The sequence below is a fragment of the Heteronotia binoei genome, chromosome 20, assembly GCF_032191835.1.
Source record: "Heteronotia binoei isolate CCM8104 ecotype False Entrance Well chromosome 20, APGP_CSIRO_Hbin_v1, whole genome shotgun sequence".
Lineage (NCBI taxonomy): Eukaryota > Metazoa > Chordata > Lepidosauria > Squamata > Gekkonidae > Heteronotia > Heteronotia binoei.
Genome location: NC_083242.1, coordinates 19,147,459 through 19,170,126, shown reverse-complemented (window position 1 = coordinate 19,170,126; position 22,668 = coordinate 19,147,459). Strand labels below are relative to the sequence as shown.

At 47.5% G+C, this 22,668-nt stretch overlaps 1 protein-coding gene across 4 annotated transcripts in view; it reads left to right on the top strand.

The window, feature by feature from the left end:
• The first annotated feature begins 15,608 nt into the window (after positions 1-15,608).
• Positions 15,609-22,668, top strand: part of CCP110 (centriolar coiled-coil protein 110) — a 32,298-nt gene continuing 25,238 nt past the window's right edge. For 3 of the 4 annotated variants that reach the window (XM_060260550.1, XM_060260548.1, XM_060260549.1), the window contains exons 1-3: positions 15,632-15,792; positions 18,671-18,826; positions 19,766-19,894. In XM_060260550.1, coding sequence (XP_060116533.1) covers positions 18,686-18,826; positions 19,766-19,894 — 270 coding nt within the window. In that variant the 5' untranslated portion in view covers positions 15,632-15,792; positions 18,671-18,685. Of the gene's footprint in view, positions 15,793-18,670; positions 18,827-19,765; positions 19,895-22,668 lie in introns of all 4 variants that reach the window. The other variant, XM_060260547.1, reaches the window with a different exon arrangement.

Sequence of the window (22,668 nt, the reverse complement as noted above, 5' to 3'; positions counted from 1 at the left end):
CCCAGCGGAAGCTGAGTTCAGGTAGCGGGCTCAAGGTTGACTCAGCCTTCCATCATTCCGAGGCCGGTAAAATTAGTACCCAGCTTGCTGGGGAGAAAGTGTAGATGACTGGGGAAGGCAATGGCAAACCACCCCGTAAAAGAAGTCTCCCGTGAAAACATCATGATGAGACGTCACCCCAGAGTCGGAAATGACTGGTGCTTGCACAGGGACTACCTTTACCTTTTTAAAACCTTTATTGTTATTCTGTTATGTATTATGAGCCACCCTGAGTCTGCTTCAGCGGGGAGGGTGGGATATAAATAAAAAAAACTAAACTATCAAGAATGGCTATCAATCCTCTTTATTTTACTTTATTTTTTATTTGAATAGTAGATTGGAATAGTGATGGGAATGGAATTTGGAATGGTAGATTGGACTGTATTTCTTTGGTCTGGGGACTGAGGACATAACACTGCACAACCAATCATGCCACCTTAAAGAAAAGGATGCTGTTAGTTACGTCCATGCTTTAGAGGAGATGATTGGAAGTGATAGCATTCCACAGTTAAGGATACATTTGCACATCAATCACCAATTTTTATGTATTTATTTCCTTCACTATGTCTTGCCTTGGAAATAAGCTGAAACTAATGGTTACCATACAAGCAAAGCTTGTTGTTCCAGTTTGGCCATTGCATCTGTTGAGCAACCTTTATTATGTATATATGAATCTGCTGCGCATTCTCTACCTATGTATATGAACTGGTAACTCCCATCTCAATGGATCTGAAGAAGTGTGTTTGTGCGTACCTTGAATAAAACTTTGCTGGGCGTAAAGGTTCCACTGGACTCAAATGTTATAATGTATACAATTAAATTCCAGTCTGATAGCACCTTCAGTCTAACTGCAGACCCACATGGCTACCCTATATATACAACCAGAACAAGATGCCATTTATTGGGATCAGCCAAATGACAGCACACAGTACAAGCTTTGGAGTTCACTTTAATTTTTAATTAGATTGGATATTACAGTTTTAAAAAGAGAAATAACATGATTTATTCTAATATAGCCTGTAACAACAAATAAAACAGGAACCCAGTAGCATCTACCAAAACTTGTTCCAGTATTTACAGCTAAGGTTGCCAATCCCCAGGTGCGGGCAGGGGATCCTGCAGTTTGGAGGTCCTCTCCCTGCTTCAGGGTCATCAGAAAGCAGCAGGGGTGGGGGATGGAATTACTGGGCACTCTATTATTCTCTATGGAGACTGATTCCCATAGGGTATAATGGAAAATTAATCTATGGGTGTCTGGGTCTCGGGGGGGGGGTGTTTTTTGAGGTAGAGAGGCACCAAATTTTCAGCATAGCTTCCAGTGCCTCATGTGAAAACACCCTTCATGTTTAAAAAAGATTGGACGGGGGGGGGCTCATTCTATGAGCCCCAAAAGAAGGTGCCCCTGTCCATTATTCCAAATGGAGGGAAGGCATTTAAAAGGTTTGTGGTCCCTTTAAATGTGATGGCCAGCACTCCATTTGGAGTTCAATTATGCTTGTCACAATCTTGTCATAGATGACTGGGGAAGGCAATGGCAAACCACCCCATAAAAAGTCTGCTGTGAGAACAAAGTCACCCCAGTGTCGGAAACAACTGGTGCTTGCACCGGGGACCTTTCCTTTCCTTTCCTATGCTCCACCCCCAAAGTACACAGCTATTTCTTGAATTGGATCTGGCAACCCTATTAATGAAACAGCTCCCTTCATTAAATGCCCTGAAGCATATGTCTTATTAGTCGATTGCTATCACAGCTCAAGAACACTCTGTGGTGGTCGGGGGGGGGGGGAGGGCATTCTTTCCTAGTGTGGCAGTTATGGAATACCTGGCCCTGTGAGCTAAGACTCCCTCTGCCCTGGAAGTTCTCCCCCAGCCCCTGTTTTTAGTTAATATCCACCCAGGCAAAGGCACTGCCATCAGAGACCCAAGAACCTCTGCGACTGCAACTAGGGTTGAGAGTCAGCAGGAATCTGTAAAGGTTCCACTGGACTCATGGACAGGGCAACAAAAATGTTAATCAGAAAATGCAACCCGTGTTGAAAGAGGAGTGGGGGACTGCATCTGATGGGCATTCCAGGAGAAAGATCCTCACTATTAGAATCCAGCAGAAAATCTCAGCCTCTGTCTAGGGTTGCCATGTCTGACTCAAGAAATATCTGGGGACTTCGGGGGTGGAACCAGGAGCAAGCATGTGACAAGCACAATTGAACTCTGAAGGAAGTTCTGGCCATCACATTAAACGTTAAGGCACCGCATGGCATGCCTTTTAAATGCTTTCCCTCTATTTGGAAATAATGAAGGACAGGGGCACCTTCTTTTGGGACTCATATAATTGGATCCCCTGGTCCAATCTTTTTGAAAATTGGGGGGTGTTTTGAGGAGAGGCATCAGATGCTATGCTGAAAATTTGGTCTCTCTCTCTCTCGGCTTGACTTCGCGAACGAAGATTTAAGAAAGGTGCAGTAGCCAACGTCTGCTGCAGGCTCGCTGGTGGCTGACAAGACCAATGCGGGACAGGCAGGTCCGGCCACAGTGGCTGCAGGGAAAAGTCTGATTTGGGATTGGTGCTGTAGCAGTACGATTCTTCCTCGATCTCCTTTTGTCCTCAAGACCAGCTATGCGCGCTGTCTAGGTGAGATGCGTGCGTTCTCAAAGGAAGAGAGCCTGGTGGATGGTGTGCCTCCATGCTTTGCGATCTGAGGCTAGGACAGACCACTGGTTATGGTTAATGCAACAGGTACCAAGGGATTTCTTCAAGGAGTCCTTGTACCTCTTCTTTGGTGCCCCTCTATTTCGATGGCCGGTGGAAAGTTTGCCATACAGAGCAATCTTGGGAAGGCGGTGGTTTTCCATCCTGGAGATATTCCCTGCCCAGCGTAGCTGCGTCTTCAACAACAATGCCTCGATGCTTGTAACCTCCGCCCGCTTGAGGACTTCAGTGTTGGTCACAAAGTCACTCCAGTGGATGTTGAGGATGGTGCGAAGGCAGCGCTGATGAAAGCGCTCAAGGAGTCGCAGGTGATGACAGTATAAAACCCACGATTCGGAGCCGTAGATGAGGGTTGTCATCACAACCGCTTTGTAAACATTGATCTTTGTGCCTTTTTTTCAGATGCTTGTTGCTCCACACTCTTTTATGCAGTCGGCCAAATGCACGGTTTGCCTTTGCCAGCCTATTGTCAATCTCCTTGTTGATCTTGGCATCTGAGGAGATGATGCACCCCAGGTAGCTGAACTGCTGGACTGTCTTCAAAACTGATTCACCCACAGTGATGCAAGGAGGGTGATAATCTTCCTGGAGTGCAGGCTGGTGAAGAACTTCTGTCTTTTTCAGACTAACTTCTAGGCCAAATAGCTTGGCAGCCTCTGCAAAGCAGGACATCATATGCTGCAGAGCTGATACCGAGTGGGAGACAAGTGTAGCATCATCAGCAAACAGTAGCTCTCGGATAAGTTTTTCCAATGAAAATTTGATACCTCTACATCAAACAACAACTCCCCCCCAGCCCCAGATACCCACGAATCAATTTCCTATCTCACTCTATGGGAATCGATCTCCGCAGGCTATAATGAAGTACCCAGCAGACACCACACACACACATTTCCTGATGACCCTGAAGTAGGGGAGAGGGCTTCCAAACCGGCGATCCCCTGCCCCCACCTGGAGACTGCAAACCAAGAAAAATGTGTTCCTTGACAATTAATCACAACACTTCTTCTTTAAGACTTTCAAATTCACTAATCTTATTTATAAAATGAAAATTACTTAGAGAACTTTCTCTCTCTCTCGGCTTGGCTTCGCGAACGAAGATTTAAGAAGGGTGCAATAGTCCACGTTTGCTGCAGGCTCGCTGGTGGCTGACAAGACCAATGTGGGACAGGCAGGTCCGGTCACAGCGGCTGCAGGGAAAAGTCTGATTTAGGGTTGGTCCTGTAGCAGTGCGATTCTTCCTAAATCTCCTTTTGTCCAGCTTTCGATACCGTTAGCAGGAAAGGCCTGTGGCAAATCTTGGAACGTTTAGGATGTCCCCCAAGGTTCCTCAGCATGATCATCCAGCTACACGAAGACCAGCGAGGCCAAGTCAGACACTTAGAGAACTAAACCAAACATAAATCTCAATTTTATGTTTCTAAAAGATTGAAACAAATCAACCCTGGTGTCAAAAGAGTTATATTGGTTTACTGGGACAAAACCTAAGCCAAGATTGAGAACTTCCATTTCACTTGGTGTTAACTCCTTACTAGATAGATTCACCACTATATTTTTCCTCTGCTCTTTTTGCTGCCTTGTTAGTTGCCTGCATTCATAGGACGTTTCTTTGCACCTCTTTCTAAAAAAGGATGTCGAAACACAAAATTTTACTTGGGAATCGTGTTATCAATAGTACTTCTCTTCAATATATGAATCCATTCTACAGAACATTCATAGCATCATTGAATATCCTATCTATTTTTGCAAGGAGAAGTATGCGTGTCAACAAAAAACTACTTTTGAGTAGTGCGTGCTTGTGGACTCTTATGTGATGGACTTTTCTACCTTATACTGAATTCTTTATTGTTGTTTTGTTTATATAAATATATTTGTTTTGTGAATGACTCTAAGTGCTCTATTGAAAGAGTGGTTTAGTTCTCTAAGTAATTTTCATATTATAAATAAGATTAGTGAATTTGAAAGTCTTCTTTAAGTGTTGTGATTAATTTTCAAAGAACACATTTTTCTTGGTTTGCAACTTCCCGTGTTCTTCCCTTGTGGTTTACCCCACCTTGTGGTTTCCCAGAGGCAGAAACCACGTCATACATTACGCTGCTTTCCTCCCCATGTCTCATTTTGTGAAATCAGGTGGAGATGTATGATGTGGGGAATACAAACAGAAATTTAGAAGTAAAATTTGTACCTATGCAACTGTGCGGTTAGGACGCCTAAAGCATTCGATTGTTTCCCACTCCATTTGTGCACTGAATTTCCAGCCAGGTGAAGTAATTGTTGCCATTGGCCAAGGATGGTGTACATGTTCAACCCTGGTGTCTTGTCAAACATAATCACTGGGGATAGGTGATTATGTTTCCTTGGGTCTTGATGGGAGTTGTGTAGCACCAACCCTGCAGGAGGAACATGTGAAGCTGCCTTATACTGAATCAGACCCTCGGTCCATCAAAGTCAGTATTGTCTACTCAGACTGGCAGTGGCTCTCCAGGGTCTGAAGCCGAGGTTCTTCACACCTACTTGCCTGGACCCTTTTTAGTTGGAGATGCCAGGGATTGAACCTGGGACCTTCTGCTTACCAAGTTGATGTTCTACCACTGAGCCACTGTCCCTCCCCAAATTCAAACATTTATGCTGTGGGTATCTGGGGCTCTGGGGGGGAGCTGTTTTTTGAGATAGAGGTACCAAATTTTCAGCATCGCATCCAGTGCCTCACCTGAAAATACCCTTCAAGTTTCAAAAAGATTGGAGCAAGGGGATCTAATTCTATGAGCCCAAAAAGAAGGTGCCCCTATCCTTCATTATTTCCAATGGAGAGAAGGCATTTAAAAGGTGTGCAGTCCCATTAAATGTCAGAACTCCCTTTGGAGTTCAATTGTGTTTATCACAACCTTGCTCCTGGCTCCACCCCCAAGATATTTCTTGAATTGGACTTGGCAACCCTAATGAGAGGCCTATCCCCAGTGATTATGTTTGATAAGGCAAAATCCCATCTGTGCCTGAAACTCCTTCCTGGCACTGTGAGGAACTTGAGGCAGCAACTATGGGAATGCTGTACCTCTGCCTCTCCAATGGGCTTTCACTGTCTTGGTTGTCCTTCCTTCCCCTGTATCAGTTATGTAATGTATATCACCCATGGGGATATCACTATATCCAGGGCTTTTTTTTTTTGAGCAGGAACACATAGGAACGCATAGGAAAATTGCTTAAGTAGTTGCGGAGCGTTTAGATTGGAGGCTTTGACCCAGTCATCGCAGCTGGGCGGAAAGTAGCGCCAACGCACCAAATAGTAGAGCACCCCGCTCTGGATTTTAGAGTCCAGGATCTCTTTGACTTCGTGGTGCTTCTGCCCCTTCACCAAGATGGGCTTGGGCTCCGGCCCACGAGGGTGCCACCTCGACCCACCCGGATCTCAATGCAAAAGGCTGCAATGGAAAACAGGGTGCACTTTACTAAGCAGCTTGGGCAAGTCCAGTTCTACAGTCACTTGGTTGATCACTCTCTTTATTTTGAATGGCCCCAGGAACTTGTAAGCCAGTTTCCTGGACGCTTGTGGTAAAGGCAAGTTCTTAGTTGACAGGAACACAGTCTCCCCCACCTTAAAGTCTCGATTTGGGCTGTGCTTTTTGTCAAATTGGGCTTTGTAATCCTTTTTGGCTAGTTCCAGGTTTTCCTGGATCACCTTCCAGGTTTTCTCCAGACGGCCCCACCACTGCTGACAGTCTGTGGGCTTGGAGTCGCCCGCCCCTACCGGCAGCGAAGGGAACGGCTTCCCCTCAGAACCATTCACCGCTTGGAATGGAGTCATTTTGGTGGAGCTGTGAAGGCTATTGTTATATCCATACTCGGCAAATGGCAGCAGCTCCACCCAGTTGGACTGTTGGAAGTTTATGTAGCACCTTAAGTACTGTTCTAGAAGCCCATTCACCCGCTCACTTTGCCCGTCAGTCTGCGGGTGGTAAGCCAAGATTAATCCTTGCTCCATTCCCGCCAGTTTGCAAAACTCCCGCCAGAAGTTGGCAACGAACTGCGGCCCGCGGTCGCTAATGACCTTATCGGGAAATGAGTGGACCCGGACCACGTGCAGGAAGAATAAGTACGCTAATTCCTTAGCCGTGGGCAGTTTGTGGCATGGGACGAAGTGAGCCTGCTTAGAGAAGGTGTCCACTAGGACCAGGATCACCGTCCGCCCTTGGGAAAGGGGCAGTTCTACAATAAAGTCCATTGACACCACTGACCAAGGCCTTTCCGCCATGGGGAGGGGTTGTAGCTGCCCCGGCACCTTCCCTCCCCTTCTTTTGGCAATGATGCAGGTTGGGCAAGTTTGCACAAAATCAGAAATGTCCTTTTTCATTTGGGGCCACCAAAATTGCCGGTTCACCAGGTGGAGGGTTTTTATGTAGCCAAAGTGGCCGGAGAGCTTATTGGTGTGGCAGTGCTGTAAGACCTCCAGCCGCAAACTTTTTGGGACGTACAATTTCCCTTCGTAGTACCAACCCCCCTTCCTCGCCTTTCAGCAGTCCGTCTGGGTGCCCCTCTCCCTCCTTTTCATTTTCCACTATCAGTCTATTTCCCCCCCAAAGGTCCGATCCCTTGAGCTTTGCTTTCGACCAGGTTTGCACCACCCCAGCCACCGCTTCCGGGGGCATCAGAGTCTATCACTTCTTCTCGCTGGCTTTCGTGCTGTGGAAGCCTCGAGAGGGCGTCCACTAGAAAATTTTTTGCTCCGGGGATGTGCCGTAAGGTGAAATTGAATTTGGCGAAAAATCCCGCCCACCGGATTTGCTTCCCCGTTACCTTACGGCGCCTCGTGAGCGCTTCCAAATTTGTGTGGTCTGTCCAAATTTCAAAAGGCACTCATGCCCCCTCCAACCAAGACCTCCAAGTCTTTAGCGCAAAAGTCACTGCGAACGCTTCTTTGTCCCACACCGACCAATTGCGCTGCTCTTGCGAGAATTTTTTAGAGATGTAGGCGTATGGCCGTAGTTGACCCTCCTCGTCTTTCTGCATTAGTATGGCTCCTACGGCCACGTCAGAAGCGTCACATTGAACCACAAAGGGCTTAAGTTTGTCGGGATGCACTAGCACCGGTTCACTCGTGAACAGTCTCTTAAGGGTGTCGAACGCCCTCTGGCATTCCCGGGTCCAAGTTAGTTTGGCGCCTGGTTTCTTAGCATCCAACCCCTTCCTCTTCGTCTTTAGGAGGTCGGTGAGGGGCAGGGCCACCTTGGTGAACCCCTGAATGAATGACCTATAGAAATTTGCGAACCCGAGAAATGATTGTAGCTGTCTAGGTGTCCTCGGGGGTTCCCAGTCTAGCACGGCTTGTATTTTAGCCGGGTCTAAGGCCAAGCCTTTCCCGAACACCCTGAACCCCAGGTAGTCCAGCTCCTCTTTCTGAAACTTGCACTTGGACAGCTTAGCGTACAGTTTATTCTGATACAGGGTGGTCAGGACCTTCCTCACTAGCTTTACATGGGAGGGGAGGTCCTTAGAATAAATAATGGTGTCATCCAGGTACACCACTACGCCCTTGTACAGGTATTCCCTCAGCAGGTCATTGATAAAGTTCATGAACACCCCCGGGGCCCCCTGCAGTCCGAATGGCATCACTAAGTACTCGAACTGGCCCATCGGGGTATTGAAAGCCGTCTTCCACTCGTCCCCCTCCTTGATCCTTACTCGGAAGTAGGCGTCTCATAAGTCCAGCTTCGTAAAGATGGACCCTTCCGAGACAGTGCTTAATAAGCCTTTGATTAGGGGGATTGGGTAGGCGTTGGACATGGAAATCCCGTTTATCCCTCGAAAGTCAGTACAAAGCCTAAGGCTCCCGTCCTTCTTCTTCCTGAAAAGGACCGGGGCAGCGTGAGGCGCTGTGGCAGGGCGGATGAAGCCTCGCTTGAGGTTTTCCTCCAAGAACTTCCTTAACTCTGCTTTCTCCGCCCACCCCATGGAGTATAGTTTCGCTTTAGGGAAGGATTGGCCCAGGATTAGTTCGATGGCGCAATCCGTGTCTCGGTGGGGGTTAGTTCATCGGCCTCAACCTCGCTAAATGCCCCCCGGTACTCATGAGGGATGCTTTGCACTTCCTCGACCGACACGCACAGCCTCTCGTTCTTCGGCGGGGCTTTGGGGCCCCATTGCTCCCGCCAGAGGTGAGACTTGCAGCGCCTGTCGGTGAAGTCTATAGTCTGCTCCCCCCACTGGATGTCTGCTTGGTGCCGTGCTAGCCACCCCACTCCAAGTACTAGGTTGAAGGATGAGGAGGGGGCGATCACGAAAATCTCCAAGTCCCAGTGATCGTCAATCCCCACCGGAATCCTCTGGGTCTCCTCCACACAGGGCTCGCCCTTCATCACTGTCCCATCCATTTGCTCGAATTGGATCGGGCGGGGGAGGGGTTCTCGGGGCAGCTCTAGCATCTCTACCAGTCGGGGGCGTGATGATTTCCCTCGTACACCCTGAATCTATAAGGGCTCTGGAATGTATGAACCTCTTCAACTTCACATTCAACAAAGTCAATGGGACAAACAAAAGGGAGCCCGATATGCTCACCCTCAGTGGTGCCGTGACTTCAACGACCTGCCGTCCGGCACCCATCAGTTGCAGGTCGCTCCCGTTTTCCACCGGCTCAGCCTCCCAGGCATCTTCCCCCAGGTCTTCCATTATTATAGAATCCTCGTCTAGCACCATCGATAGGGTGGTGCTGCTTCGACTCTGCTCTTTAGGCCTGGTCGGCTTCTTGGCTCCCACTGGCCCCGGGAGAGGGGGCTCCGGGCATTTAGCCGCCAGGTGGCCCGGGTCTCCACACCGGTAACACTTGCGGGTTGAGGGGGGGGTTCGCCGGCCCCCCACCACCTGGGGCTTTCTTGGGCTCGGGCTTTGCGCCTGGACTCTCGTGTGGTTTTGCCCCCCTGTTGCTGCTGGCGCTGGAGGGCCACCATCTTCATATTGGTCTCGACCTCGCTCGCTAGTTGTATCCACCCGATCAGTGTGGTAGGTCTCGCTTGCCCCAGAGCCTGGTCTAGCAGGTTGGCATTCAGGCTTTTTCGATATGCTATTATCTTCATCATCTCGCTCCATCAAAGAATCTTCGCGCAGTGGGTCCGGAACTCGGCCGTGTAGTCCCGGATGGACATCGTCCCCTGCTGCAAGTTCTGGATCGCAGCGATGGCCCTCGTCTCTTGCAGGGGGTCTTCGTACTGCGACAGCAGTGCTTGGAGGAAACCCCCTACGGTGTCTAGTTCGGGGGCCCTGGTCTTGTACAGGCTCACGTACCATCTCTGGGCGGCCCCTTTCATCTTCAACCCTAAGTAGTCCACTCGGCTGAATTCGTCGGGGAAGGTGTCCCCCCCAATAGTGCATATAGCTGGTCGCCTGGATTATAAAATACTCCACTCCCTCAGGGTTCCCATCGAACGTGGCGTCCAGCTCACGGGATTTTGCTCGCCTCCCTCCCCCGACCGGGGCGGCCGGCACGGCTGGGGCCGCTGGTGCTGCTGGGGTGGTCGGTGCTGCTGGGGCGGCCGAAGGGGCTGCCGGTAGTGGTCTGGTCAGCCTCCCGATGCCCTCGACCAGGCGTCGATCGATTTGCTTCTGGACATCCTGTAGCATCAGGGCCATATTCTCCTTCATTTCCCGTCTCAGGTCCCGGGCTAGGGTGGACATCTCTCTTCTCAATGTCTCCACCGGCTCCAGGCCCCTGGAGGGTCCCTCATCCTCCTCCTCTGATTTTGAGCCCTGCTGTCGGTCCTCTGGAGTGGGGGATCGCTCCCCCAGGTACGTGCCGGTCGGCGAGCCGCTGCCACTCCCCGGGTTCCCCCTCGGTATGGGTCAGTTTAGGATGGCCTCGTGCCAGACCACGGCCTCGTCCATCAGGGTGGTTGAGGTGCAGGGGTGCCACGCCCTCGGAGTGATAAAGAGTTCTTGTACGTGCCATGTTCCCCCGAGTTTGACCGCCCTCCTCTCGGTGACGTGCCGCACCAGAGACCCCGATATGTCGATAGGTTCTGAAGGTTCTCGGTCGCCGGGTGCTTTTTCAGCCATCCGCTACAAGGTTACCCATGCTGATAAATCTTCTGCAGGATCAGTTCCAAAATGTCAGGCGTAGGTTCATTGAAGCTCACAAGTAAGCAGACTTAGTACTTTGAAACAAAGTTGCATTTATTGGATACTTCAGAGTTACCTCAGCATGATAGACATTGGAACTGATGGAGATCAGCTCGAACTATTGGCATTTATTCTTCTACATCAAAGCAAAGGTTTCTACCCCCTAATTCCCAAAACAAATGGCTACTTTGCATGTGAGACTTTTCCCAACGCTTCCCCCCCTTATCTCTTCCGTTGGTGGTTACAATTCCCAGCGGCAATGTCCTTGGGGCCTAAGGAGAGGAGGTGAGAATCTGGCACACACTGTCTACTTCAAAGGGACCTCAGCAACCTCTGATATTCTTGGGAAGCTGTTTTCTGCTCTTCCTCCCTCCCTCCTTATTACCCCGGCTTCTATGTTAGTAGGCATTTTCTAAGCATGATTAGTAGCAGCATTAATATCATAGATGAACAGAGCCTGACACATGGTCTCACCCACATTCCTGTTTGTGGTCTTTGTGAGACCTGAGAACCAAGCAGTTTCTCAGGGCATGATTCCTACAAAATTTATTATCAATACATTAATATAATCAGTACGGTGTGATGAAGATCTGATTCCCCGCAACACTTTCAACACATACACACACAGTGTGTGGGGGATCACTACTGAATATAAATAGTATAAAGTCAGAGTCCAGTTGCACCTTTAAGACCAACAAAGTTTTATTCAGGGTATGAGCATATGTAAAGGCTTCCTCAGATAAACTGAAATGGAAGAAGACCGTTCAAACTTATAAAGAAAGAACAGCAAATTAGCACATAACATGCTGAAGATATTTTAAGATATGCAGAGACAAAGCAGTGTACAGGGTCAACAGTTGTATGGATTTAATTAAGGGGAAAACAGTGAAGCATTCCTGTTTTGTCTCTGCATATCTTAAAATACCTTCATCATGTTATATGCTAATTTGCCGTTCAGCTCCTGCCTATAAGTTTGAATGGTTTTCTTCCATTTCATTACCTCTGAAGAAGCGTGCGTGTGCGCAAAAGCTTATACCTCGCGGGGCCGCAGCCAGGATTTTAAAAGTTGGGGAACTTTTTAAAAAGTCAGGGGGCACCCTTTCTCGTCCACTGCAGGTTTGCCGCTTCTCAGAAGCTTTCTGGGGTAGGGGCAAAAGCTGGAGGCTCTGAAAGTGGCCAAGTTGAGGCAGCCGACCCTAAAACATTGGAGTAAAGAAGGGACTGCACCTTGCATGCAAGCAGGAGGGGCCCTTCCATCTCCCTCTCCTTCAGTTCATTCCACACGGCTTCCTCTGCCTCCTGCTCCTCCACCTCTCTCCTTTCTGCCTGATGCTTTTGCTGCTTCAGTTAGGGTTGCCAAGTCCAATTCAAGAAATCTCTGGGGACTTTGGGGGTGGAGCCAGGAGACACTGGGGTGGAGCTAGGGGCAAGGGTGTGACAAGCATCACTGAACCCCAACGGGAGTTTTGGCCATCGCATTTCAAGGGACGGCACACCTTTTTAAATGTCTTCCTTCCCTCCACCCTCCCCTTCTCTGATTTCACCTCAGAGGCGGAGTGGAGTGGGTGATGCCGCTGCGCTGCTGCCGCCTCTTCTCCGCTTCACCGTAACTGCTCCTTTGAGATGGGCTCAGGCTGAGCCCACCTCAGAGGAGCAGCTATGTTGAAGTGGAGAAGAGGCGGCAGCGCAGCGGCGTCGCCTGCTCCACTCCGCCTCTGAGGTGAAATCAGAGAAGGGGAGGGTGGAGGCAGGCCAGGAGCGTGGCAAGCCGTGAGTCCGGGTCCTAGAAGGCCGCTGCGCTGCCGCCGCCTCTTCTCCGGTTCACCTTAGCTGCTCCTCCGAGATGGGGCGGCTCGCCACGCTCCTTGGCGCCGTTTCCCCCCCTCCTCCCACTTCTGTTTTTTTGGAGAGCGGGGGAAGAGGCTGCAAATTCTGGGGTCCCCCGCCAGGGTGGGAGCATTGGGAAGCCTAGCTTCATTGCACTGTGCCCTGCTCAGCTCTCCCAGTTCCAGCTGCCACTCATGAAAAAAGAAAAAATGGCTGCACCCTGGAGGGTCATATGCCCCCACAGCCCCCCCTCCCCCATGGCTTCAGGCCTGATACCTCGAATAAAACTTTATTGATCTTCAAGGGAATGTTGGACTCTAACTTTGTTCTATTTCTTCAGCCCAACATGGCCACTCACCTGAATATAAATTTTGTGTGCAAATAGTGGATGGGAAATTACTGCATTGACTTTCACTTCCAGCACACCTTACAGCTGTTGAAGCATTTCACCTTATTAATGATGGCTTTTTCAGAGTACCCAATCAATGGAACCTTCTTTGGGGGGAAGGTCTCATTTCTTGATTACAAGGGAGTGGGGCAGCCGCCCTGTTTGCTATAGAATGGTCATTTTCTACCTGCAAAAAGTGCAAATCTTTCCCTCAGTAACCACCACTAACGGACTACCAGCACACAAGGGTGTAACTCCTCACTTTTTTAAAAAAGCTCTCTATCATTAGAGAAAAGGTGTTGACTACCTTTATGACTCATTGGAAACCCTTTATTGGATTTCTGCATGCAAAAGGGGGGGGGGGGGGGAAGTGAACATATGATTTGTGGATTTGATGAATGAGGAGAATGTTAATAGAAAATAGAGGATTGGTTGGTGAGTTGTTATAAACAACTGTTTATGTTCTAATTTGTATAAGGCAGGGATGGCCAAACTTGCTTAACATAAGAGCCACATCACATAGAATAAATGTCAGATGTTAGAGAGCTGCAAGGAAGGCAAATAGATGGGGGAAGGGAGGAGTGGAAAGAAAACAACTTTAACATTAAATACATTCATTCTCCAAGCTGCTAGCAGGTTTGCCTTGGAGAAATGATTTAAAGAGACAAATGCCTTCTCCAAGCCAGCTGATGGAGCACTACGGGCTTCAAGAGCCACACAATGTGTGTGAAAGAGCTACATGTGGCTCCTGATCCACAGTTTGGCCACCCCCAGCGTAAGGTTTAGAGCTGCCAGCCTTCATGTGGAGGCTGGAGATCTGCTTTTATAATTGATCTCCAACATCAGTTTGCCTGGAAAAAATTGCTACTTTAAAAGGTGGAGTCTATGGGATTATACCAAACCCTCCCCTCTTCAAACTCTGCCCCCCAAATCTCCAGGTATTTTCCAACCTGGAGCTGGCAACCATAATAAGCCCTTGTCGTTGAGAAGTATTTGCGATCTTAGGATCTTAGACATTTTGGAGATATGGAGAGCTAACATTACAACAGACTCTTCTTTATTGCAGGTCACAGTTTACCTAATGACATAGACATCAATCTGCTGTTCTGAGGTATATTGCCTTGTTTTTGTTGTTTTAACCCTGTCACCCTGTTGAAAAATAATTCCCAAGTCTGGCTCATTCATAATTATTGATGTATTGGAATTGCTTGTATATTGCTTATCTGTGCACATAGGGAGTTTGGCTCTGGTCTGGGGATGAGTCATTGGAGGAGATGTGCTTCTTCTTAAAACCGTTGCCTTGAAAAGTTCAGAACGGGAGGTTTTGTGCTATGAGCATGTGTATCTGGTTAGACAGATAACAAAAAGCTACTGCTTTGTGGGAAAAGAATGCAGAATGTGAGGGGAGGAGGGAGCTGTTGCTTTGCTCTAGATCAGGGGTCCTCAAACTACGGCCCGTGGGCCAGATGCGGCCCTCTGAGGACGTTTATGCGGCCCGCCGGGTTATGGCAAAATCAGACCAGAAGTGATGTTTGACCTAAACTCGCGTTAGCAACGCACACTTCCGGCACTGGGCTGAGGCAGCGGAGACAGAGTGTGAGGTGATACCGAGGTGAGGTGAGTTCCCAGGCCAGGGTGTGTGGTGTGGGGAAGGGAGAGAGATGCAGAAGACGGAGAACTGACGGCCCGCGGCCTTGTACAGTAATGGCAGTCCGGCCCTCCAACAGTCTGAGGGACAGTGAACTGGCCCCCTATTTAAAAAGTTTGAGGACCCCTGCTCTAGATTGTGAATCTTGCGTCGTACGCCAGTTTGGTCGCAGGAGCAGAGAAGGAAAAGGGGAGGGGGGAAATGCCTTTAAAACCAGCAGCTTATGCTAACAAGACTGAGAGAGAGTTCAGCCTGAAATCTTTTTCTCTCCCATTTGCAAATGCTCTTCTTTTTTTCTTTCTTTCTTACAAATAGACCTTTGGATTATGAGCAAAGAAGTCTTAAACCTGGTAATTGTTGAGGGTCAAGGGCTCCCAGCCCCAAAACCGGTTAACAACCCCAAACTAGCAATCACCAAATCCGTGATTTTGCATACTAATTCACTACCCACTTTCTCTGTATTAAGGACCGCTTGCCATTCCATCCTATTGTCTGATGAGGTGTGCTTCTAGCACACCAAAGCTTACATTCTGAATAAAACTTTGTCAGTCTTAAAGGTGATGCTTGACTCCTGCTTTGTTCTACTGCTTCAGACCAGCATGGCTGCCCATCTGGATCTATTTTGGAGACACGTTCCTTCGGTTCTTTTCTTTTCCTTTCCATTTAAAAAAACTTTATTTTCCTTTCCCCTATTTTTACATATACGAAAAAAAATTAATATAGTTTTATTTTTAAAAAGCCCGCCACAGGAGCAGCCAACTACAATTCCCGGCATGCAAAGCACCGTTTTCCTAAGCCGGAGGGAGCCCTTTTCTTATTGGGATTTGTAGTTTTGCTTCGTATCTTAGAAACGGTGTCAGTTTGTAACGAGTTTCTCCCGCCGCATCTAACTCGAAACCGGAAGTGCCGTGGGGAAGGCGGAAGGCGGGCTTTTGTCTCGGGGAGGAGGGCTGGGCCGGCGTTGCCAGGCGTCGGAGGCGCGTTGCGGTGCGCTTGGGCGGGCGGGGAGCGCGCTCTGCCCGGCTTGTGGAGCTCGTTCTCCGGGAACGCGAACGCCCAGCGGCTGCTCTTTCTGTGGAGGTATGCGGGTGGGGGGAGAACGACGGAAAGGCCCTGCCAGGCTTGCGTGGGGCTCTTTCTCCTCCAAGCTTCCAGCTGAAAGAAAGCAAGCGGGGAGGGGGCGTGACAGTGCAAAAGGCCCCTCCTCCCTTCTCAAATGATGGAGGCGCTTGGCATGGTTAAATTGCCCTGGTAAAAAAAAATGGAAATGCATTATGGCATAATAAAACAGCAAGGTTAAATGGGCATGAATTTTTGAGTGGTTGCATTGTACCTCCTGTTGCAACGGGTGTGCGTTTTACCAAAGATGATGTGCAATAGCGGTGTGTTTAATAATGTATTGCACCTGAACCTTTTAGTGGTTTTAAATTTTGTGCTGCGTGCAGTGGTTGCATCCTCTTGCAACCACGGACGACAGTGCTGCATTGTGTTTAACATGATAATACATAGTATTTTGTTAAACAAGGTGAGATGAAATAATTACGGTACATTCAGTAATCGAAATAATATGTAATAATATTGTGTGCTTCATTGTCTTTGTTTTTTAAAAACCCACATCAAAATAGTGATATGCAGTGTATGTTATTTAATATACTGCATACTGTTATTATTTTAGTGTTTTGTTTTTTTTTAAATGATCAATGTATGGATTACTTTGTATTATTAGGAGTTTTCAGATAGCGGTGTGGCAGGCAATATTCATCATTACAACTGTTACCCGTTCTATCCATTCTCATTTTACTTTGGTTTATTTTCTGAAACACTGTATTGGATTAGTATGCTTTTCTAAATAATATACTATCTGCAGTAATCTTTGTGTTTAAAACAATGATTTGCAATATTGTCAGTATGCTGTGCGTTATTATTTTAATGTTACTTTTAAAATGTTAAGGGGGCATACAATTCAGGCAGGTAGCTGTGTTGGTCTGAAGCAGCAGAACAAAATTTGAGTCCAAGAGCACCTTTAAGACTAACAAAGTTTAACTCTGGGCATAAGCTTTCATGTTCCTGCACAGAAAAAAACATGCAGGCACACAAAAGCTTGTGCCCAAATTAAAACTTTGACGGTCTTTAAAGGTACCCTTGAATTTAAGGTACCCTGACAAACAGTGCTTATGTACTCTGTGCATTGTTAGGGCTGTTCTGTTTATTTGCTTCCTTTTATAACATGCCTTTCTCCCCAATCGGATCTTAGGTTGTTTTCCTTTCCTTCATTTTATCCTCACAACAATCCTGTGAAGTGACTGAGATTCCATGGCAGACTGGGAATTTGAAACTGGGTCTCTCAGATCCTAATCCCACCCTCTTAACTCCTTCTCCTCGGTAGACCTCTGTCATTCTCATGTTATTTTGCTCCTCACTCCTGCTTTGCATTAGAATGTAATACAAATCCTCCTTTCCCCTCGGTGGGTGGTGGATTGTAGCTTCCTGGTTAGGGATGGGCATGGACCTAATTTTGTCATTAGCTGGTTCTGGTCTATTTGCCTGGTTTGTGCATTCGCGATTTTGATGGACCACCCGTGGTCCACAGTTTTTTGGAGTTGGTTCATTTGATCTGTCAGTCCTAAGGGAAATCAACCCTGACTGCTCCCTGGAAGGTCAGATGCTGAAGCTGAAACTCAAATACTTTGGCCGCCAAATAAGAAGGGAGCACTCCCTGGAGAAGATCCTGATGCTGGGAAAGACAGAAGGCAAAAGAAGAAGGGGATGGCAAAAGATGAGATGGCTGGGTAGCATTACTGATGTAACTAACACAAATTTGAGCAGACTTTGGAGGATGGTGGAAGGCCTGGCGTGACTTGGCTCGTGGGGTCACAAAAAGTCAGAATCAACTGCGACTGAACGACAACAAAAGCTGTCCATGGGCCAGATGTGCCTTTGAAGCACTGGGAGTGAGCTCAGGAGGCATTTAAATGTCTCCCTAGCTCACTGATGTTGTGTTGTAATGGTGGCCTGATCCACTTTTGGGTTGCGCTGCATCAAAGGTCTTACAGACTGGTTCATAAACTGCAAGAGTCCATGGAAGTTCATGGTTTATGAACCATGGGCTTCCGTTTTTCTCATCCATGCCCATGGTCTTTTGTGATCAGATTTCATGTTTGCCCTAAAGGGAGCCCTAGGGTTGCCAGCTGCCTTGGAACCCCACACACAGGGCCGGCGTGTAGGAATAGGCTGACTAGGTGGTGGCCTCGGGCGCCACAAGGCACCCCCTCTCCACACCACCACGCTGGTCCTGCTTCACCCAGGCTTCCCGAGGCTCAGGAAACCTGGGGGAAGTGGAGGGGTGGGGCTCTGAGTGCCCGGCGGCTACCGCCATGTCCTATCTTCGTCCAGGCTCCCTGAGCCTCAAGAAGCCTGGGCGAAGTGGGGGGGCGGTGAGGGCGAGCACCCGGCTGCTGCCGTGTCCTCTCTTTGCCCAGGCTCCCCAAACGGCTGGCCAGCTGTCCGTCTGGGGTTGAGCTGGTTTTGGAGTTTCTGTATTGAGAACAGGGGTTGGGCTGAATGGCCTATATGTTGGCTAGGAAGGGCAAGGAGGAAACAGTGGAGGAGGAGGAGATGATGATGTTGGATTTATATCCTGCCCTGTACTCTGAATCTCAGAGCAGTCACAACCTCCTCTACCTTCCCCCCCCCCACAACAGACACCCTGTGAGGTGGCACTCTCACAGAAGCTGCCCTTTCAAGGACAACTGTTACAAGGCTATGGCTGACCCAAGGCCATTCCAGCAACTGCAAGTGGAGGAGTGGGGAATCAAACCCTGTTCTTTTTTCCCTCCTAAGAATGAGTCCACATTGTTGGATGTTTCTCATACATACTGGCCAACTGTGCAGAAGAGCCCCACTGGCCTTACGCTTGTTGCCTTGCTGTTCTAAACAGCATTGTTTCATCTACACCCAGCCTTACTGAAGGAAGATGGAGGACTACGAGAAGTTCTGCGCAAAACACCTGGCGAGGCTCCAAGGAGAGCCGCTGCACGGAGAGATGCCTCCGGTTGCTCAGCACAGCCCTGTTTCCCTGATCCAGTTCCATGGTGTTCCTGTGCTTCCTCCACTGGTAAGAAGGCTTTGTTTCAGAATTTTATGCCTTTAACAGGGAAATGATGGATATGCTGCTTGCTCCAAAGCCAAATGTTTTTGTATGCTTTAATGGGGGTGGAAAGTGCTGCCAAGTCACAGCTGATTTATGGCGACCCCAGAGGGGTTTTCAAGGCAAGAGACATTCAGAGGTGGTTGGCCATTGCCTGCCTCTCCATCACAACCTTGGTATTCCTCGGAGGTCTCCCATCCAGGTACTAGCCAGGGCTGACCCTGCTTAGCTTCTGAGATCGAGGAGATCGAGCTAGCCGGGGCTGTCCAGATCAGGATTGTGCCTTATGGCAAACTAAATTTTCAACTGTACTTAGCCTGTCTCTTCCAGATAAAAAGGTAAAGGTGCAAGCAACAGGCGTTTCTGACTCTGGGGTGATGTTGCATCACAACATTTTCACAGCAGACTTTTTTATGGGGTGGTTTGTCATTGCCTTCCCCAGCCATCTACACTTTCCCTCCCAGCAAGCTGGGGACTTATTTGACTGACCTCAGAAGGTTGGAAGGCTGAGTCAACCTTGAGTCGGCTACCTGAACCCAGCTTCCGCCGGGATTGAACTCAAGTTATGAGCAAAGAGCTTGGACTGCAGTACTGCAGCTTTACCACTCTGTGCCACAGGGCAATTTTGTATATTTATAATTTATAAATGTGTATATTTATAAATTTGTTTGTATAAATAAAAATTCGTATTTATAAATACAAAACCAGTAACTAGGATTTTTTTTCTGTGTACTTAAATCTGATTTGCTGGCTGTCTTTTAATGCAAAACAAGAGGATTAATAGAAAAAAAACAAGTGAAATGTGTTTCTAACGGTGGTGGTTCACAGTTTGTTACAGGTGATTATAACTGGAAACTTACTCTGTAAACATTATTTTCTTCCTCCCCCCCCCCTCCCGTTTTATAGCTTAGTCTTCAGAGAAAAAAAGAAATTCAGCAAGACAGACAAAAAGCCCTGGACTTTGAACTCTGGAGGCAAAATTCCAGGAAAAGAATTTTGTTGAACCGTGTTCAGGAGATTTTGGAAAATGTGCAGGTAAAATATAAAATAGGATATAAATTGTGACTGGAAACTATTCCATAAATATTTTCTTTCAATCCCCACTACTCTAAAAAAGGAGACAGAAATAACAGCAGAGGTCTGATTCTTTGGAAGTGCATAAGCTTCTGCCTTGAACTGGATGCTGCGTAGCATTTTGCAGCCGCTTGTTTTTTTACACGTATCCATCCTTGTGATTTTAAATAATGTGGATTGTCAGTGTCCTGTTTGAGTCAGTTGGCTTGGAAGGGACACCCACTGAGATTTACTGGGCTTCCAAGTCACTGTGTTTAGCCAGGCTGCACGAATGCTAAGTGTTGAGAACTGTGACTCATAAACAAGAGGGAATACAGGGCCACTCCTGTTTCTGACAGCTGCAAGTAAGGAGGCAAATGAAATTCAAGGATTTGTGTGCGAATATCCCCTGAGTTAGGTTTTGTCTCAGCTGTAACAAGCAAACATCAGACCAAAAGAGCCGCTGAAGTAAATTTATGCAGCAGGGGAACAGAAGCAAAAATAGTATCTTAGAAACACAGGTACTGATTTGGTTACAAGGAAAGCAAGTTGTTTACTACATTGCAATTGCTTTTACATGTGAGTCATAATTGTATACATGTTTCTTCTGTACTGGGAATATAAAGCTGCCGGTACAAGCTCTGTAGCCATAGAGGGATTTGTGGTAGCAGAACTCTCTGAATGAGATCTTCAGAGTCCTTGACAGGTGAAATAAAAGAGCGTTTTGGTTTGTAACAAACTCTGTAGTGCTTGAACAGTCTTGCTTTGCAGAATGAACACCGTGTTCAGGTAGATGAATTAGAATAATACTAAGGACCAAACACAAGGTGTTGAATTCCTTGCTGTGTTAGTGTGTGCCTAGTAACCATCTCTTGGCTTGGGATTTGAAAGTCATGGCAGGAGTATCTTGGGGGGGGGGGGGCGGTAAAACACAAACAGCTCAGCTTAACTTTTGCCTGTTTTGTAGCTAACAAAGCTTTTGTCTTTGACAATCCCTCACATCCCAGCCAAATTTAATAACACACAATATTAAAGATGTTAATTTAAGGCCTTTGGCGAACTCATGTAGTGTAAACAATGCCGAAAGTGCTGTGCTTGGAGGTTGCTGGTAAAAATCTGCTCTGCCACGAGCTCTCTGGGTGGCTTTATATAAGCCTGATTTGCTCATCCTCAGTCTTTCAACACAAGTCTACAGTACAGGTTTGTTGCAGGTGATTTTTTGATCATTTTAAGTCCTTTTAACAGTTGAAAGCATTGTAGAAAGGCTGAATTTTACAGCACTTTATTCTAAACGTCCACACTTTTGGCCGATAAGAGCTAAATGCTTATGCAAAGACGGAAAGCACTACTGCAGGGCCGTACATACCTGGAAATGTATGATCACAAAAAGGATTTTGAATTTTACATGCGAAAGGTGCCCATTGGTTTGTCTGCCACACCAATGATTCTTGTTAGTATCAAACCAATTTATTTATTTATTTATGACTCCAAAGTCCTCAAAGTGGCTTAGCTATTTCTTCTTACTCTCACTGTGTTAACCCTGTTGCTGAGTGAGTACTGGAGTCCCTCCCTAGATGAGAATTTTTTCAGTATCCCTAGAAGCAACGAGTTACTGTTCTGCCACAGTTGTTGGAGTGACTGTGACTTGAAGGGTGGGCCCCTCTGACCCCAGTCCCTTTTTGACCAAGTGGTCTTAATGCCTGTGTGGCAGGTTCCTTGTTTATAGTAAGCTTTTTGCTTTATGGCTTAGGCCTGTGTAATGTCTCTTGAAGAGAGAACGTAAGGTGATTGCAATAAGGAGACAGCTGAAGTCTTCAAGGTCATTCTCTTATCCTTCCCTCTTTCGCTCCCCTTTTTCCCGACAGCCATTCATCACCATGTAGTAGTTCTTAGCTATATTGTAACCTGTAACCTTTGCTACTTTAAATTCCCCCATGCAGTAGAAGCTCCCGGTAACCATCTATATATTCTGTGACATGCTTTGCCTGTTCAGTTTCACACTGAACTCTCTGGAGTACCGTAGTTTTAATAAACAACTTATTGGCTTTCAAGAAGAGTCTTTATTGAAAGACCTGGAACTTGACACTGTGACTGAACAGGTCCATTGATGCAAATTGTGGCTGGAATTCAGAGAGAAACACATGATGGCTCATGATTTTTATTTATTTATTTATTCGACCTGGCAACAGTGATCCATGCAACGGTCACCTCGAGGTTGGACTACTGTAATGCCCTCTACATGGTGCAGCTAGTGCAGAATGCCGATGCCCGGCTTCCTAGGTGGGAGCACATTCAGCCGGGGCTCCAGGGACTGCACTGGCTGCCAGTAATATACCGGGTTCGTTACAAGGTGCTGGTTATTACCTTTAAAGCCCTATATGGCCGAGGACCTGCCTACCTTAGGGACCGTCTCTCCCCACATGTTTCCCAGAGAGTACTCAGATCTGGTTCCCAAAATCTGCTAGTAATCCCTGGGCCGAAGGAGGCCCGTCTGAATTCAACTAGGGATAGGGCCTTTTCAATCACAGCCCCCTGCTGGTGGAACCAGCTACCGGAGGAGGTGAGGGCCTTGCGGAACCTTGGGCAGTTCCGCAAGGCCTGTAAGACGGTCTTCCGGTTAGCATATAATTGACTGGTATTTAAAAACTGTGGAGGAAGGCTGTGAGAATAGCACCAAACTGTTAGACTGTTTCTTGTTTTACTGTTTTAACTATTGTAAATTATTGAATATGTATTTTAATATTTATTAATCTTAA